General features: G+C 40.8%; 1 protein-coding gene across 8 annotated transcripts in view; it reads right to left on the bottom strand.

The window, feature by feature from the left end:
* IMMT (inner membrane mitochondrial protein) overlaps positions 1-20,648 on the bottom strand; it is a 48,830-nt gene that overhangs the window by 27,769 nt on the left and 413 nt on the right. For 7 of the 8 annotated variants that reach the window (XR_014254060.1, XR_014254061.1, XM_082426796.1 and 4 more), the window contains exons 2-4: positions 6,994-7,067; positions 5,912-6,101; positions 210-321 (exon numbers count right to left, since the gene is read on the bottom strand). Coding sequence is in view for 6 of the 8 variants with exons in the window: in XM_082426796.1 (XP_082282922.1) it covers positions 210-321; positions 5,912-6,101; positions 6,994-7,067 (376 nt within the window). In the remaining 2 variants the exon portion in view is untranslated. Of the gene's footprint in view, positions 1-209; positions 322-5,911; positions 6,102-6,993; positions 7,068-20,425; positions 20,539-20,648 lie in introns of those variants that run through there. The other variant, XM_082426792.1, reaches the window with a different exon arrangement.

Here is a 20,648-nt window from a genome sequence, read left to right as displayed (position 1 = left end):
TTACTTAGTAGCTGTTCACAATAAAGCCCAATTTCATATCCCACTCAACCCTTAAAATGAGAGCCAAGATGACAGGTGAGAATACTCCCTCCCCAAGGTGAGGGAAGAGTCCTTCATGGGGATGGGCCCCCCTCTTGACCATGGGTACAAATACATTAAAACAATTCATTTACCTATAATTTTAAAAGAATGATTCTAAATATAGGTACCTGTTGTTGAAGCTGAAGTGTCTCCCTTTTGTTTTTGGAGCTGTGAAGCAGGCTGTCTAGATTCTTCCATTGCCTCAGGTACACTAGAGATTTTTAGTGGACCAGACTGAATCTTGGAAATGAAAAACATTTAACATTTCAGATATGATAGTGTTCTTAAAAACAGGCAGCACAAAGTATCTTGTATTATTTTAAAAGTCAAGTTTTTCAGGTTTTTAACATAAAGGTATCAACAATTTACAACAATGTATTTTATTTTTTAATTTCTTTTAAACTTCTTTATTGTAGTATAATTGCTTTACAACGTTGTGTTAGTTTTCGCTGTATAACAAAGTGAATCAGCTACAAATATACATATATCCCCATATCCGCTCCCTCTTGCGTCTCCCTCCCACCCTCCCTATCCCACCCCTCTAGGTGGTCACAAAGCACCAAGCTGATCTCCCTGTGCTATGCGGCTGCTTCCCACTAGCTATCTATCTTACATTTGGTAGTGTATATATGTCCATGCCACTCTCTCACTTCGTCCCAGCTTACCCTTCCCCCTCCCCGTGTCCTCAAGTCCATTCTCTACGTCTGTGTCTTTATTCCCGTCCTGCCCCTAGGTTCATCAGAACCATTTTTTTTTTAAGATTCCATATACATGTGTTAGCATACGGTATTTGTTTCTCTCTTTCTGACTTACTTCACTCTGTATGACAGACTCTAGGTCCATCCACCTCACTACAAATAACTCAATTTCGTTTCTTTTTATGGCTGAGTAATATTCCATTGTATATATGTGCCAAAACAATGTATTTTATTAACCATAGTAAGAGAAGCCATCGTACTAGAAAAACACAGTCCAAAAATGTCATTCCAAATGACTAGTCTATATTTTAATAGTAACAAAGACTTCTCTTAGGGCAACTAATAAAGTACATGATATATGACCTTCCCTTTAAACACCATTCCTTTTATATATACAACACTGAGAAGGCTATTTCCATTCGCATTCTAAATCCAGTTATGGTGTCTTCTAAATAAATTCAGTTAAAATCAAATTTGCTTTTAGAAGGCTCTGAGTAAAAATGAAAATTCATCTTTTTTCTCTTTAATCTCCAAGATTCCCGTACCTGCACACTAAGATATATGATCCAATTGTGAGTGATGCCTGTTTTTCTCTTTCTCAGTAACCACCTGCCTTAAGTTTAAGGCACCACTCATTAACAGGACTGCCAGGTGATGTGCCACAGAAAATTACTGAGTAACAGAAATATTTTCATTTACCACCTATGTTGTCCCCCTTTTTGCCAGAACTTGGCATTGGGACTCAGATATCCCTAAGATGACTACTCAAACATAATAGAAATTGTTCTGAATTTTGTCACTACCAGAAATCAGAAATATAGCCATTTTCTTACTATTAAAATTTTGTTATTTTTTAACTCATGAAATGCATGCTCACTATATAACAAGCAAAATAACATCAAGATACATCATTATTTTAGTTTGCCCCTTCATTGCTCCTTCCAGCACTCTCAGGGAGCCACTGCTAATGCCCTGAAATTAATCCTTCCACCCATGAGCTCAGGTATATATACATATACAATTTTTCATTTCTTTAAACAAACTAAAATAGTTAATTTTATATTATACAAATTATCATGTAACCTGCTTTTTATCATTTAACAACACATTATGTACATTCACTTCCGGTCAAGAAACTCTTTTTAGTTGAATAATATCCTAATTTAATTGTATATCCTAATGGAGTGGCAAATCCCATAATTTGGTCAATTACTCCCCTACTTATGGACATTCAAGTTGTTTCCTGATTTTTGTTAAGCATTCTTGTCCACAGACAACTGAAAAGCACTAGAGTGTGATGTCTGCAGGATAGCTGCCAGAAGAGGGAGTGCTGGGTCAGAGGGCTTGTATATTTTTAAGATATTATCACTTTCACATAAGGTTCTGGCAACTCACACTCTCACAACAAATGTGTGTGTATGTGTTTGTGTATAAATATGATCTATTTCCAGACTCCGTTGTTCTGTTCCTCTAATTTCTATTCCTATGTCAAAACCTTATTGTTTTATGAAAGTAGGATTATAACAGTCAGTATCTGGAAAAGCAAGTGACCTCTGACCCCCTACCCCAACACTTTTTAAAAATGTCCTTGACTAGTCTTATACGTTACTTATTCCTCCACATGAACTTTAAAATCATCTTGTCTGGTTCTTTACCCTCTGGAAAAATCAATTAGAATTCATATTAGATGTCTGTGTGTGTATTTATGTACACATACACACACATCATAAAAACATTATTTCTCTCAAATATATACATATTTAAGAGAGATCTGAGAGAAATGCATATACTTAAGAGAAATGACATTTTAATATTACATCCCATCCAGGAACATAACATTTGTCACCATTTAGACAGGTCTTATTCTATGTCCATCAAAAAGATTTTAGGTTTATCTTCTCTCAGTATTTACTGTCTATGCATAAATAACCATGTTGACACTAAAAGGGTTACCATGAAATAAAATGCATAGTTTCTAAAAGAAACAAGTTTGTAAGAACACACAACAGTACAGAGTGCTGAATAAATGGTACAAATTAAAAAATAAAAACACTGGGCTTCCCTGGTGGCGCAGTGGTTAAGAATCTGCCTGCCAATGCAGGGGACACGGGTTCGAGCCCTGGTCTGGGAAGATCCCACATGCCGTGGAGCAACTGGGCCCGTGAGCCACAATTACTGAGCTTGTGCGTCTGGAGCCTGTGCTCCGCAACAAGAGAGGCCATGATAGTGAGAGGCCCGTGCATCGCGATGAAGAATGGCCCCCGCTTGCCACAACTAGAGAAAGCCCTCGCAGAGAAACGAAGACCCAACAGAGCCACAAATAAATAAATAAATAAAGTCACAACCTTCCTCCCAACCCAGCCCTAAAAAAAAATAAAAAAATAAAAACATTAATTCCTATTGGAATTCAGCTGTGTAGTGAAGGATGCAGGCCTTGAAGAGAACACTGAAAGACAAAAGAAAGGAAGTCATTCTGAGTAGAAGACAGACATGAGAAGAGTTGTACAAATGGAAAGGATCACTCTTTAGTTCTCTAGTTTACCAAGGACCTTGGAACAATGCCTGGTACATAATAATCACTTGATTGACATTTGAGTAAATGAATGAATGAAAAGCACAAGGCATATTTGTAAGGTAAACAAGTATGAAACTAAGTATTTATGAGCAGGACCATACAGAGATAAGACTGGAAATGTAAATGAGAGCCAGAATGCCAAGGGTAATAAATATCAACCTAAGAACCAGCAAAAGCCATAAACAACAGAAATAAAGGAACCAATAGCCAGCTCCCAGGTTAACATTTAACCACTCCTGGCTTCACTTTCCTTATTCAGAACATGAGACAATCTCTCTTCTGTCTTTAAAACAATAGGAATCAAAGTTCTTGATTAAGTGATATGATGAAAATATCATGAAAACATCACAGCACTTATTCTAAAATATTCTCTGATACTGATATAAGGATGGCCTAGATCATGTTAGGAAGAGAGACTGGGGGGTTGGAGACTGGGAGGAAGTGGGAAAGGCTGTGTGTCAGGGGAGAGGAACAGGGCTAATTTAAATACAAAGTGATAAAGGTCAGAAATGAGATAAAGATGGTGGAAAGAAAAAGAATAAACATTAGAGATCTAACAAGATAGGACAGCTAGGACTTCCCTGGTGGCGGAGTGGTTGAGAACCCGCCTGCCAATGCAGGGGACACGGGTTTGAGCCCTGGTCCGGGAAGATCCCACATGCCGCGGAGCAACTAAGCCCGTGCGCCACAACTACTGAGCCTGCGCTCTAGAGCCCGCGAGCCACAACTACTGAGCCCACACACCACAACTACTGAAGCCCGCGCACTCAGAGCCCGTGCTCCACAACAAGAGAAGCCCGCACCACAACGAAGAGTAGCCCCTCCTCGTCGCAAGTAGAGAAAGCCCACGCGCAGCTACGAAGACCCAATGCAGCCAAAAATAAATAAAATAAATAAATAAATGAATTAAAAAAAAAAAGAAATGAATGACATTTAAAAAAAAAAAAGATAGGATAGCTACAAAATATGGGCAGCTGTGAAGATGAATCCAAGAATTCTAACGGAGCTACTTGACAGCGTGGTACAATCTTTAATACAGGAAAAGCAAATCAGGAAGAGTGCAAGTTTTGAGGTGGCGGAGTACAGACATGCAAAGTTCACAAGTGGCGATGTTCAGCAGGGTAGGGAAAGTGGAACAAGAAGAGGCCAAGGCTATTGAGAATGACACCCGAAGTCATGTCAAGGGAGAAAAGAACACTACTCTGAACTGTTCAGCCTGACTGTATGCTCCTGAAATTGCTTCCAGCTCTTTCTCCCAGGTCATGGAGCTTAAAATAGGCCCAGGACTTTAGAATGAAGTCACAGGATTCTGCTCCTTGACTACTGAAGCTGCAACACTACCTCCCTCAGCCCACGTAGACATTTTAAAGTTCAGATGGAAGAATAAATGATGTAGAAGACCAAGAACATGTTAAGTCATTTGGGGTGGAGGTGAGAGAAATCAGAGGGCACCTGCTTTTCCACATAGTAACTCTGTCATAGGATTGGTCTCGAGACCATGTTAGATACTGGAGAACAGACGTCTACTCAGTTTCTAAAAAAGAACTGGGGGCTTCCCTGGTGGCGCAGTGGTTAGGAATCCGCCTGCCAATGCAGGGGACACGGGTTCATGCCCCGGTCCGGGAAGATCCCACATGCCACGGAGCGGCTAGGCCCGTGAGCCACAACTACTGAGCCTGCACGTCTGGAGGCTGCGCGTCTGGAGCCTGTGCTCCGCAACGGGAGAGGCCGCGACAGTGAGAGGCCTGCGCACCGCGATGAAGAGTGGCCCCCGCTCACCGCAACTGGAGAAAGCCCTTGCACAGAAACGAAGACCCAACACAGCCAAAAATAAATAAATAAATTTATTTAAAAAAATAAAAAATAAAATGGCCCCATCGGGATGGATTTAAAAAAAAAAAAAAGAACTGGTCAGCCATGTCCAGCCTCACAGCATAAAGAAATATCCAATACCAAATCACCAAAAATTCATGCTCTCTTTTATACATTTTTTTCAAGCACCCGTTTGAAAGAAGAAATATGTTAAGATGTTTAAAAAAAAATTTGTAAGCCTAATGGGGTAAAAAAGGGTGAAACTGAAGAATACGCACAAACTTCCAGGAATACTAGAAGGTATTCCCGTCACAGAATCAGTATGTAGCTGAAAATTCTGTGGCTGTTTTGAGGTCTAAAAGGAGCCATTACTAACTATGACATGTGGGTCCTGTGTCATGACCATTCTACATTTATGTTTTTAGTCTTCTAAGTCAGAGTTTGAGAGCTGCAATGCTGTAGGCTGACACAGAACCCCCTCCATCCACAGGGCAGCTGGGGTTACTTCTGCCCGAGCTGCCCCTTCCATTTAGCCTTGTGTGCCACATAATTATTTTCTATACCATGTGGACTAAATGAGAGCACTTATGGGACTCCAAAGGGATAAAAACCCAGCTCTACATAATATTACTTCAATTTTTAAAAAAATGAAAACATATACCCGGCAAAATATTTTCAAGATGAAAACAACCTGCTTTTCAAAGTATTCTCTAGGATAAACTGAAATTGTGCTTAGAACTCTTACCGGCTTCTTTGGCGATGGAACAGTATACGGTGGGGAACCAAGAACCATCTCAAAGAGTTTGTCTGAGTAAGGTATGGTTTTCTCTACATTTTTCCGGAAATGGGAATCCCATTTGGCGTACAGGATAGTGCCACCAATACCGCCACCAACAAACAAGATGCCAGCTCCGGCAATTTTGCTAGGAGACAACCTAAGTGAAAGAAATAGGAAACACATTTTTATTTTTTGGCTCTCCTAAACCTACTTCCCTAGACTAATGTAAGAGTCTCAAAGACCTCAAGCCTCTATTTCTCTATCACTGATTCAGATCACAGCAGCCCAGTTTATCACCACAGCTGCACATCACCTTTCCCTGATTTGTTTTTTAATATGTTCACAGCAAAAAATAATATTTCTTTATGGATAATTTTTTAACAGTAATATCTAGGATAGGAAGAATGAAGAAATTTTCCCTTTAACACTTAAAACTTAGCATGTTCAGGGACTTCCCTGGCGGTCCAGTGGTTAAGAATCCGCCTTCCAATGCAGGGGGTGCAGGTTTGATCCCTGGTCAGGGAGCTAAGATCCCACATGCCTCTGGGCCAAAAAACCAAAACATAAAACAGAAGCAGTATTGTAACAAATTCAATAGACTTTAAAAATGGTCCACATCAAAAAAAAAAACCTTGGCATGTTCACAATCATGAGGTTTCCTTTGAACCCAAAAAACAAGTATCACTAATTTTCAACAGTCCTCTCCCTTAAACATTTCCGTAAATACAATAAAACAAATGTCAAGTAGAACAAATACTTTTTAAGTTCCAACGTGCTGAGTTCTGGATGTAAATCTATTTGCCATAAAGGAGTGGGGGGTCTACCTTGGATGCCATCCAGTCACCAAAGAACCAAAAGGAGCACCATAACAAATTTTCGCCTACAAATAAATAATGCTCCAAAGATATTACGGCAAAGCTCCAGTGTTTGTACCCCTTAAAAAAAAAGACTTTAAGCAGATGTTCTCATATCCAAAGAACGAACACACACACACGCCCCTCAGCATACAGTTAAAAGCCTATTTATTTACAAGGAGACATGCTACATACCGAGAACTGCCTGGAGTGGAGTATCTACGACATGGTCGCAATGGACGGAGTACAAACTTCCCACAAAGACAACTCTAGAAAAGAAGGAGGAAACACCACAACCAACAGAGTTATAAGAATCTGGGAGGACTTTAGGGTTGGGAACTCAGTAGTAGTACTTTTATTACAAATACAACCGTCTTCATTAAACAAAAATTTATTTTACTTTCAGAAACCAACTTACCATGAAACATATTTACAAACCCTTAAAAACAGTGATGCTTCCTGCGCCCCAAGGCGCATATAAAACTACTTTTTTTTTAAAATTAATTAATTAATTTATTTATTTATTTATTTTTGGCTGTGTTGGGTCTTCGTTTCTGTGCGAGGGCTTTCTCTAGTTGCGGCAAGCGGGGGCCACTCTTCATCACGGTGCGCGGGCCTCTCACTGTCACGGCCTCTCGTTGCGGAGCACAGGCTCCAGACGCGCAGGCTCAGTAGTTGTGGCTCATGGGCCCAGTTGCTCCGCGGCATGTGGGATCTTCCCAGACCAGGGCTCGAACCCGTGTCCCCTGCATTGGCAGGCAGATTCTCAACCACTGTGCCACCAGGGAAGCCCAAACTACTTTTAAGATTTCAAAAAAAAAGGGACTATGAGACCATGATCAATTAGCATTTTTTTAAATTGAGGTATAGTTGATGTACGGTATAAGTTTCAGGTGTACAACACAGTGATTCACAATTTTTAAAGGTTATATTCTATTTATAGTTATTATAAAATACTGGCTATACTTCCTGTGTTGTACAATATATCCTTGTAGCTTATTTATTTTACAAATGGCAGTTTGTATCTCTTAATCCCCTACCCCTGTCTTGCCTCTCCCCACTTCCCTCTCCCCACTGATAAGCACTGATTTGTTCTCTGTATCTGTGAGTCTGTTTCTGTTATATTCACTAGTTTGTTGTGTATTTTTTAGATTCCACGTATAAGTGATATCATACAGTACTTGTCTTTGCCTAATTTATTTCACTTAGCATAATGCCCTCCAAGTCCATCCATGTTGCTCAAATGGCAAAATTTCATTCTTGTTTATGGCTGAGTAGTATTCCATTTTACACACACACACACACACACACACACACACATCTTCTTCATCCGCTCATCTGTTGATGGACACTTAGGTTGCCTCCATCTCTTGGCTATTGTAAATACTGCTGCTATAACACTGGGGTGCCAATCAGCACTTTTAATGTTATGTATGCTAATTATTTCTTAGAGACAATTTGCCATGTTTTCTTTTTTATAAATTTATTTATTTTATTTATTTTTGGCCACATTGGGTCTTCGTTGCTGTGTGCAGGCTTTCTCTAGTTGTGGCGAGCGGGGGCTACTCTTCATTGTGGTGGCTTCTCGTGTTGTGGAGCAGGGGCTCTAGGCACATGGGCTTCAGCAGTTGTGGCACGCAGGCTCTAGAGCGCAGGCTCAGTAGTGGTGGCACACGGGCTTAGCTGCTCTGCGGCATGTGGGATCTTCCCAGACCAGGGCTTGAACCCGTGTCCCCTGAGTTGGCAGGCAGGTTTTTAACCACTGCACCACCAGGGAAGCACCACGTTTTCTTAATTGGCAAGAAAAAACAAAACAAAGTATAAAATATCTATTTTCACTTTGTAAACGCAGACATCTGAAAAATCACCTACAGAGTCTAGCAAACAACACTGCACTATAAGATACATATGAATGCACTCAGGGCAGAGATCCAACCTTAGCTTAATCTACCCAGAAAACCAAGTTTCCCATCTCTACGATGATTATGTAGCTACTCAATTCCAACAGGCATTCATCTAAATCTAAAAGTTCATTTTGGTTTCTCCTAATGTGTAATTAGACTAAAAGTCAATAGTTTTAAGAAAAAAAACTAATTTTACTAATGTCATAAATGTTCATGTAAATACTTATCTCCATATAAGTTGTCTACCTTTACACAAAAGCAAATGATCAAGACAATGCTGTGTGATTTGTTTTAATCAAAGTAAAGCACATAACATCAAATGTTTCTTAACTAAATGTAGATCCCTTAAATAAAACAAATAATTGTGCATCTAAATACTATTTGGGGAGGGTTTTGATAAACTTAAGGCCATTCATAGCTATCAATTTGAAATTTCAAACTTATTGTATCCAGAAATAAAATCTTTCTTTATACCAAGTAGGAAATCAAACAGCAGCAAGGGAAAAAAAATGCTTTCTCTAGGTTCCTTGATGAAACTGCATCTAAGGAATAACAGAAAAACACAAACTTCCTTTTAAAAGTATCTTAAATTTTAAGAAAATATATCACATGTCAGAGAGCACATGAAATTACTCTAGAATTATAGCTGCATTTACATTCTATTTGCCAAAGCCTAGAGGTAAACATCAAATTAACATATTAATACACTTGGGGGAGGAAAAACTGTATGTTTTACAATGTGTAAAGCAGCTATAATTGGTATTTTAAAAGTATTTCAATTAGTACCTTTAGTGTAGAATTCTCAACCGAAATTACAAGAAAAGGGTGTTTCCCTACTGTTCTATAAGACAAGTAGCATGAAATTTCAAACAGAATTGCATCTACTTTCATATATCAACAACTCCATTTTGTTCACTTAGGGATGAAATATTAGGAAACCATTAAAGTTGTGTTTTGTTTAAGAAAGCATTTTTTTACCTCAATGGGTATAAAAAGGTATTCAAGTCAAAAATTAAGGCACTGTTAACAGTGGATAATTAGCTAATTGGAATGTCAAGCAGCAAACATAATAATGGATACTTGATTCTGTGTAATACAGAGCCAAATTCAACACTAGAGTTTGAGAACACCCTAATTCACAGCAATATATATTTTTTAATCTGTTCCTTTATCCATCTTCTACTTTTACCTTGCCCCTCTTCCCTCCCTTTGACAGATATATTTGATGTGATTGTAAGTTTATAGTTCCTAGCATTAAGTAAATTTAAAATCTAAAATTCAAAATCAAAATTCAAAATGTTTAGTTACATACAGAGTGAAGTCTCCCTCATACTTTTGTCTTCCAGCCACTTAGATTCCCTCTCCATAGGCAACCAATGCTAATCTGTTTCTTATATATTCAGATATTTTGTGACGGAGAATTCCGGGCACGCCTCCTTTACACAAACGAAACCATAACGTACACCCAGTCCTGTACTAAAGTTCACTCAACAATATACACTTGAGCTCATTCTATATCAGCACATGACAATCTTCCTACTGGATCTGAGTGATTCAGTACTCCACTGTATGGTTGGTTGCACGGCTGTTAGCATAACTGATGCCATCTTAGGCCCACATAGTTCCTCCTGTCCTTCCACAGACCCTGCCCAGGATGGTACTGTGTGGTAAATCGCTACTCTGTCATCAAAGGCTTTGTACTTAATAGATATTGTTTAATAATCATTAGGACCAGGGGGCCTCTATGCTCTGTTAGTCCCCAAACATTGAAGACCTTTGCTGACGTATTCCCCTACCCATGAGACCAGTTACCCACTCAATCATCTTGACTTAGGAATGCACGTCCTGTTCCCAAGCACGTACCCCTGTACTCTAGGTTAACTATAAAATCGTCCCAATAGCCCCTCAGACATGCGGAGTGCAGTTGTGAACGCTTCCGGATCACTGTCTGCCGGATCCCATCCTGTAAGTTACCTTATAATAAACTGATCTGTTGATTATGTGGAGCTGCCTGCCTTGTGTTTTGGTCTCAAGACGCTCTCAGTTCGGTGGGTACATTTCACTCCCTCTGGCCTCCAACAGTTGTCACTTAATATATTTAACCAGCCTCTTTTTGATGGTGACTGAGGTTTTGTTTAAATTTTTATTATAATAAACAATGAGAAACATACATCATTTGGGGTCAATTCCTAAAAGTATTCCTAAAAGTAACACCTGAAACGTTGGTAAATATTGCCCTATTAGGGGCGTCCCTGGTGACGCAGTGGTTAAGAGTCCGCCTGCCAGTGCAGGGGACGCGGGTTCCCACAGCCTCTCCAACAGCCTTGCAGTGCAGTTTTAACCACAGTTTCCTTTGTTATGACTGTGCATCTTTTAATATATTTATGATCTGTTTTATTTCCTCTTCTATGAACTATCAGAGTGTATCCTTTGACCACTTTTAAATAAGATTGATCATCTTCATGTTCTAAGTGTTCTTTACATATGAAGAAAAATTAGCCATGTCCCTGCTACTTGCAAATGGTTTTATCCAGTTTGTGATACTTTTATAGCCAAAAGTGTCCATCTTTTATGACTTCCGGGTTTTCTCCTATTCTTAGAAAGCCACCCTCCGATGATAAAATAAGTCTTCCATGGTTTTACTCTCATGGTTTCATCTTCTTTATATTTAAATCTTTGAATCCAGTGTAAAGTATACGGCATGGATTCAACTTTATTTTTTCCTAAATGTCTATTCAGTGGTCCCTAAATCGTAGACTGAATAATCCATTTTTTTTCCCCAACAATTTGAAATGCCACCTTAAAATATACTCAATTCCTTGATGCATTTAGATTTCCTAATTTGTTCCACTGTTCCACCTATTCACACACTTCTATTCATAGACTAATACCACAATGTTTTAACTACTGCATCTTAGAATTAGGTTTTAACCTGGTAGAGCTAGTCCTCTCTTCTAGTACTATTCTTTTTCAGAATTTTTCTGGCTATTCTTGTTTTTGTTTTTGTTTTTGAAAGCTGAACGTTCACAAATGCCAACTGCTTCCTTTTAGCAGAGTATGATAAGGATAGAGCCGGGCTTCTGAAACACACACAAACCAAAAAAAACTGTTTAGCTTTCAAGCAAAATTTGAAGGAAATATAAAGGAGCCAGTACTTGGTGGGTTAAAAAATAAGACTGTTTCTCATTCTCAGCCTCTCCAGTTAGCAACGATCCTTTAAGACCTCAGAAAGATCTCAGGAGGTGCTCCTCACAGAACTTTTTATACTGAGAAAAGGCCCATTAAGGATCTTAAGAGTATGCATCCCATATTCTTTTTATTAAACAACAGGGCAACTGAAAATCTTAGGGGTTTGAGACCACAGCAGCCTCACAGCGAGCCCAAAATTGGAGAAGGGCTTATTCTGATCAGATTTGTGGGTGTGGCTTTTGTCTAATGGAGAAAACCCCAGTAAGACCCACAAGAAACCCACAAAGTCCTTAAGATGAAGAAAAAACAGGCCGGCCTGGATTTAAAGGTGAAAAGAGTATAAAACAAATAGAGGTTTTTGGACTCTAGAACTTCTACAGACAGAAAGCAGTCTGAGAAAACGATTCAGCTGCCAACAGGCGACATATCTGGAAAAGGAAGGATGGGGCTTCCCTGGTGGCGCAGTGGTTAAGAATCCGCCTGCCAATGCAGGAGACATGGGCTCGAGCCCTGGTCCGGGAAGATCCCACATGCCGTGGAGCAACTAAGCCCGTGCACCACAACTACTGAGCCCGCGAGCCACAACTACTGAGCCCGTGCACCTAGAGCCCGTGCTCCGCAACAAGAGAAGCCACCACAATGAGAAGCCCGCGCACCATAATGAAGAGTAGCCCCTGCTTGCAGCAACTAGAGAAAGTCCACACGCAGCAACCAAGACCCAATGCAGCCAAAAATAAATTAATTAATTAATTAAATAATTAAAAAAGGAAAGGAAGGATGATTCAAAGGGTGAAATCTGAAGCCCAGAGGGTAGAACCAAGAGCTATGGAGGGGCACTTCCCTGGCGGTCCAGTGGTTAATACTCCGCGCTTCCACGGCAGGGGGCTCGGGTTTGGGGAACTAAGATCCCACATGCTGCGCAGTGCAGCCAAAAAAAAAAAAGAGCTATGGAGAAACATTCCCAAGCAAGAGGACTCAGTCCTAATTAAGCAAGCAGCAACATGTGCCAGTTGGATTTGACATCTGTTGTGAACGGTGACTGCTGTGTGCCTCTTTGGATGGGAGTGTCACGCTGTACTGTGTGTAGGGTATATGGGGAACAGATAACTTGTCTCTTTAGTTCACAGGTCTTTAGACTGAAAGGAAAGGCACTTAAGGAACTGTACCCAACAGACCACATTCAAGATGTCTTACCTGCAAAGGGATCTGATTTGACAGCAAGATCCTGGTCCGTTAGTCTAAGCCTGATGCTGTGATGGGATGAGGTTCTGGAGGGTTATGAGGAAGGCTGTGAATGTATTCACACGTGGGAGGAATGCAAGTTGTTGTGGCTACAAGGCAGACTGTATTGTCCAAAACTGACTACAACAATATTTCCTGTAACACATGCTCTTCCAGAAACTTGCTACTCCTCCAGCAAACTGAGCCCTTCCCTGGAACCAGGGCACGCCTTAGTTACTAGTTTACTAATAGAGGGCAGTGAAAGTGAGGCCCTGCGACTTCTGAGACCAGGACATAAAGGGGATACAGCTTCTGCCTGGCTCTGCCTCTCGCCACACTTGCTCTTGGAACAGCCGCCAAACTGGCAGGAAACCCAGACACACATGTAGGTGTTCCAGCCAACAGTCCCAGCTGAGGTCTCAGCTGCAGCCAGTATCAACTGCCAGACACGGGGAGTGAGGAAGCCTTTGAGATGACTCTAGCCCCAGCCATGGCCTGACTAAAACCTCACGAGGGACACAAAATGCCCAGCTGAGGCCAGGAAACCCCCAGAACTGAGGGAGGCAGTAAATAAATCTTTTACCCCAAGCTCAAGGTGCCTTAGCAAACTAAAACAAGATCTTTATCAATTCATGGATTTAAACACTTTAGATGAACTTAAACCAGTTGCAACTGTTATCCTTTTGAAAACTCAAATTGTCCCATTTTTGGCTAATGGATGCTACTTCAAGTTTATTATATATTATTTTATATTACTTTAATTATATATATATATATGTGAGTCTAGCTCTGTATATATCAGGCCATCTGCAACTGCCTGGTGTTAAGTGTTTTGTTTTTTTTTCTGTGTGGTAAAATTGGCTTATAAAATTCACTTTAAATTTTAAAGTGTACATTTCAGTGGCATTTAGTACATCCACAATGCTGTACAACCATCACCACTACCTAGTTCCAGAACAGTTTCATCACTCCAAAAGTAAATTCCTGTACCAACTAAGTAGTCTCCCCATTTTCCCTTCTCCCCAGCTCCTGGCAGCCACTATCTACTTTCTGGCTCTACATTGGCAGGTGGATTCTTAACCACCGCACCACCAGAGAAGCCCCAAAACATTTTTTAATTTTGTGAAATCCAATTTATCTTGTGTCTTTTGGTGTCACGTGTAAGGAACCACTGACAAATCCAAGGTCTACCTTCAGAACTCTCTTTCTTAAGCACCAAACTAAACTCTCTATTTATATAAACTAAACGTCCTAACTTTAACACACAAAATATTGGACACTTCTTAGTTCTGGAATACCTTTTTATTAATAATAACAAACAATGTAGAAAAGACAATACTGTTTCAAAACAATTTGCCTTAACACATAGCCTTGTAATAAATGTTATAAGGTTAGCATTGCTGCTTCAAACCTATAGAAACATGATTTTAACAAACCCCAAAAAAGCAAGTTAAAACACACAATTCCCATGTAATGTTCTTTTTTTTTTTAAAACAACAGCTCCTGTTTATTTTATTTTTTTTTTAATTTTTTTTTTTTAAGTATTTTATTTATTTATTTATTTGGGCCCCGTCTTAGTTGCGGCAGGCAGGCTCCTTAGTTGCAGCATGCGAACTCTTAGGTGCAGCATGCATGTGGGATCTAGTTCCCTGACCAGGGATCGAACTCTGGCCCCCTGCCTTGGGAGCGTGGAGTCTTAATCACTGTGCCACCAAGGAAGTCCCTGTTTATTTTATTTTATTTTTATTTATTTATTTTATTTATGGCTGTGTTGGGTCTTCGTTTCTGTGCGAGGGCTTTCTCTAGTTGTGGCAAGCGGGGGCCACTCGTCATCGCGGTGCGCGGGCCTCTCACTATCGTGGCCTCTCTTGTTGTGGAGCACAGGCTCCAGACGCGCAGGCTCAGCAATTGTGGCTCACAGGCCTAGTCGCTCCGCGGCATGTGGGATCCTCCCAGACCAGGGCTCGAACCCGTGTCCCCTGCATTGGCAGGCAGATTCTCAACCACTGTGCCACCAGGGAAGCTCTGTAATGTTCTTGCAAAGACCACTTATTCCTTAGCTCTTCCAAATTAAAGTGAACATATGAAAAGGAACCACAATCCTGGAAACAGAGACTAGAATACAAGTCCCCACATATGAACCCTATCTGGAGGTTGCAGGTTTCCCTTCTAGATGTGGTTTGCTGTAACTGACATTTTGGTTTTGAGATTTGTCATAAGGATTCCTCCCACACAAACAAACAAAAGGTATCCAGAAGTTAATGGCAAGTTCTACATTTGAATTACAGATTAATATCCAACAACTCTTTCTATAGTTGACTAAAAATATTTTATAGGAATCATGCATTAAGGTTAAAAATATATCACATACACAAATCCAATTAAGTTTGGCATGAAAGCAGCATTATTTCCCAGTAAAAACATATTCTATATCTAGGAGAAAAAGTGCTCTTCAGTTATGACAAGGAAATAGCAGATATTCATCAGTATGGCAAAAGCAGGCAGGTGATATTTCTCTAGTTTTCTCTGCATATATGTGTGAAAATATATATTACCTATATACTCTCAATCTTGTGTTCTAAGTTACGATGTAAAATGTATTTCAAAATGGTCTGAAAGCAACTGGTCCAGAGAAATGAAAATGAAGAATAATATAAAAGGATTCTGGACTTCCCTGGTGGCGCAGTGGTTAAGAATCTGCCTGCCAATGCAGAAGATATGGGTTCGAGCCCTGGCCGGAAGATCCCACATGCCGCAGAGTAATTAAGCCCCCGAGCCACAACTACTGAGCCCATGTGCCACAAATACTGAAGCCCAAGCACCTAGAGCCTGTGCTCCATAACAAGAGAAGCCACCGCAATGACAAGCCCACGCACCGCAATGAAGAGTAGCCCCTGCTCGCCACAACTAGAGAAAAGCCCGTGCACAGCAATGAAGACCCAACACAGCCAAAAATAAAAACAAATAAATAAATTTATTAAAAAAAAAAAGGATTCTAATATGCATAGAAGCAAACAGGCTGCATCATATACTAAACTACTTTCTACCACATGTGCCTCACTACCTACATCTATTATTGAGTAACAGTGTTTTATAACCCTAATGAAAAGAAAGAATTCCAGAAGATGATAGCTAAAAATGTCCACACACAAGTTCAGTCCTAAACTAGCCCTGCTATCAAACTTGGTCTTAGTTAAATAAGCTAGCTTAGTCAACCCTCAAAAATAATGTTTCTTTCTCTTTTTCAAAATTATAAGCAGATAAGATCGATGCACATGCAGATGACCACTCCCAAATTTGTAGTCTGGGAGAGGGCCAGCTAGGCTGAAAGCCCAGGTCCTCCAAACCCAATGCCCACCTCAAAAAAGGCTGGGCCTGGCCATGCAGTCCTGGGACTAAAACAAGACAGATGGTGTTAGGTCTGGGAAGTAAAGTGAGGAAGAACCAGAGCTCTGAAGCTCATTTCTGGGAAAGAAAGAAAGAGCAATTCATTTCTGCTGAATACCCACATGTAAGGAATTTAAGGATGATTAAGCCCAGACACGAGGATAAGCTAGATGCCAGCCGTGATGGTAAATTGTATATGTCAACTTGGAGGGTGTTTTTGGATGAAATTAACATTTGAATCAATGAACTATGAATAAAGCAGGTTGCCTTCCATAATGTGGGTGGGCCTCATCCAGTCAATGGAAAACCGGAATAGAACAAAAAGACCAGTCTCCCCAAGCCAAGAGGGAATTCTCCGGCAGACTGCCTTCAGACTGGAACTGCACCATCAGCTATCCTGGGTCTCCAATTTGCCAGCCTTCAGACTGAAAAAGCACCACAAGCTCCTCTGGGTCTGTGCGTATCAAGTCTGCCAGCCTCCACTGCGGACGCTGGACCTGCCAGCCTCCACAACTGCATGGGCCAATTCCTTATAGTAAATCTTTCTATCTACTTGCACACCCTATCAGTTCTGTTTCTCTGGAGGTTCTAAACCAATGGAGGTTTAAGTTTAAGGGAGGTCACATCCACTTACAGAAATTAAGAAAAATTCACAGAACACATTTATTCTTTCATTCAAACACACCACAAATGAGACATGTTTATTTACTGAGCATCTATTAGGAGCTAGGGACGATTGTGAGTACTGATATGGATACAGTCCCTTTGAGGAGCTTCCATTTTAATGTGGAAAATACACAATAAATACACAGTATGTCAGGTGGTGGTAGGAGGTACAAAGTACAGCCAAGTAGGGTAAGGGTAAGTTCAGAGTGATGCAAAGGAGAGAGTGGTCAGAGGTCTGTTTTGGATAGGGAAGGCCTCTCTGAAGGGAAGGTGATAGCTGAGAAAATATCTGAAGGGAGTGAGCTAAGCAAAGATGTATGGGAGGACTTCAGGGTAAACAGCAAATGAAAAGGCAGTGAGAAGAAGAGAATGAGGCCGAGTAGAAAAATAAGATATGCAAAGAGCCAGATCATGAAGGGCCCAGTGGGCACGGTAAAGAGTTTAGATTTTACTCTGATGAGACGGGATGTCACGGGAGGGCATGACATGGTCTGTATGCTTTTTTAAAGGCCGTTGTTAACAACTAGGTGAAGAACTGACTCTAGGAGGGCAACAGTAAAAGCCAGAAGACATTTAAGAAGATGGTGTGATGGAGTGGAAAGGATTTTGACAAAATCAAACAAGAATTTAGAAATTTGAGTACAAAGTTCAAAAGCGGAGGCTAGACAATCATCTGCTTAGGGATTAAAATTCTGAGAATTGATGTAATCCCAGTAAGAGAGCATATAAAGAGATGGGACAGTATCACTACATGCCTCTTAGAATGGCCAAAATCCCCAACACTGACCACAACCAAATGCTGGTGAGGATGTGGAGCAACAAGAACTCTCATTCACTGCTGCTGGGAATGCAAAATAGTCCAGCCATTTTGGAAGACAGACTGGCAGTTTCTTACAAAACAAAACATATTCTCACCATATGATCCAGCATACGTGCTCCCTGGTATTTACACAAAGGAGCTGAAAATGTATGTCCACGTAAAAACCTGCACTGAAAAGTTTACTGCATCTTTATTCTTAACTGCCAAACCTTGGAGGCAACCAAGATGTCCTTCCGTAGGTGAATGGATAAATAAACTGTGGTATAGCCAGGCAATGGAATATTATTCAGCACTAAAAAGAAATGAACCATCAAGCCATGAAAAGACACGGAGGAACCTTAAATGTACTACTAAGTGAAAGAAACCAATCTGAAAAGGCTACATTCTGTATGGTTCCATCTATATGACATTTGAAAAAAGCAAAACTATGGAGACAGTAAAGAGATTGGTGGTTGCCAGGAGGTGGGGGTAGGCAAGTGATGAACAGGTGGAGCAGAGAGGATTTCTAGGACAGTGAAAATACTCTATATGATACTATAATGATGGATACATATCATCATACATGTGTCTTAATTCACAGAATGTACAACATCAAAAGTGAACGCTAGTGTCAACAATGGATGTTGGGTGATTATGATATGTCAATGTAGGTTCATCAATTGTAACAAATGTAACACTCCGGTGGCAGATCTTAATACAGGGGGAGGCTATGCATCCCTCAGGCACAGGGTATATGGGGAATGCCCTCCAGTTTGCTGGAAATGTCTTAAATGAAAAGAGAAAAATGTCTAAATGAAAAGAGAAAGGGGGAGAGGGGGAAAGTTCATTGGGGTACTAGAGTTCCTAGAGGTACAAGAAGAAGTCGACTCAACAAAGGAAAATAAAAGAGATGAAGGGTAAAATGGGACCCAAGATACTACATGAGAAGAGCAAAAAGAGTTTCACAAAGCAACAGGAGCAAATACTATAGAATGAAGAGGAGATAAGAAGAATAAACCAATGAATTTTTCAAGATAGCAGTTTTAGGAAGGTAAGAAATCTTGGTTGCAGGCTAGAAAAGCCTGCTCATATTTTAGTATGAAGTTTTAACCAGTTTTCTCCTAATTTCCTAATTGGGATCCCATTAAGTGGAAAATATTTTGATAAAGGCAAGGAAGGAAAAAGTAATTTTGGACTTCAGGGCAGACAGAGACAGATCAGTGACAACCATGATGTAACAAGACTGGGCCTGAAAGGAGGGCTCCAAAAACATACCTCACCAGTTCTGCCCTGAAAGGCAGTTCTGCTTCCTCCAACCTCCTAGCCCCACTTGGGCACTATGATAGGCCAGATTCTAAGACGGCTCCCATGATCTCTGCCCCCTGAGGTTAAGCCCATGATTAGAGTTGCATACCAAAAGGGATTTTGCAGATGTAATTAGGTTTCTAATCAGTTAACTTGAACTAATCAAAAGGGAGTTACCCAGGTGGGCCTGGCCTAATCACATAAGCCGTTTAAATCTGGGTCTGGAGATCAGAAACAGGGAAGTTAAGAGATTTTGAAGTCTGAGAGACAAGCTCCTGGTAGCCTGCAAGAAAGTAAACATTTGTGTTACAAACTGCCTCCGAGGACCTTGCGGGAAGGAACTTCAGGCAGCCCCCAGGAGGGGTGAGGTGAGAGCTAGCAAGAAAACAGGGACTTCAGCCCTACAGCTGCAAGGGACTGAATTCTGCCAACAAACTGAAGGAGCTTAGAAGAGGAGCTCCAAATGAGAACCACAGCAGGGAAAACACTTTGCATCCTTGTGTGACAGCGAGCAGAGAACCCCGACCATTCATGTCCAGAAACAGTAAGATAATAAATGTGTTGTTTTAAGCTACTCAATCTGTGGCACCTGTTATATAGCAATAGAAAACTAACACTACCCTGCACTTTCCTACAGAAGAGGCTGCTTCTCCTACGCTGGAAACGAAAGGGGAGATAAGCAAACTTGAAAAAAAAAAAAGCTTGACTTTTATTTCTAACTCACTGTGTCCAAGGATTTTGCTCAATTGCTTTAGTCACAGTACCTGTTTTGCAAATACCACATCTTGCCAAAATACCAATTTTCTTTCAATTGTGAGCAATGGGAATAGGTTTCCTTTTTTGATTTCAGAAAATTACTTTGATAATTATGCAGAAATAAAAATAACTGGGTGTCTGGGCTCCTTGAATGTCTGCCAAAGTTGTCCCAGCACCTAGAGACACAGATCCTCAGGCTAATCTCAGAAATGAGCACAAGGTCATGACGCCTAACCTTCCTCGAGTACCAGGTGTTCAAGCTCCATAAATTACAATCTTTCATTTTTGTTCAGAGTAAGAAGAGCTCAAGAGGTGTTCTCCGCTACGAAAAGAAAGGCAGCCCCTCCTGATTAATTACAACCTTGACCCCCTAAAACGCGGACTCTAGCAGTCCAGGTACCTGCTTATTAAGATGCAACAAGCCAAGGCTATGCATGTCCTGCTGGGAACTGCAGTTTTCCCCCGTCGACCTTCAACCACTGGCTGCGCGAAACCTATCAAGCGCCCAACCGGCGACCCGGGCGCCAGCAGCCTCAATTGGTCCTAGACTGGGGCAGCGCGGGGCTGATTGGATGGCAGGTCCCCGAAGCCGTGCCTCCCGTCCTACGCCCGCCTCCCCGCCA

Source organism: Balaenoptera physalus, assembly GCF_965194825.1.
Source record: "Balaenoptera physalus genome assembly, chromosome: 15".
NCBI lineage: Eukaryota > Metazoa > Chordata > Mammalia > Artiodactyla > Balaenopteridae > Balaenoptera > Balaenoptera physalus.
This window is presented reverse-complemented; position numbering and strand designations above follow the sequence as displayed.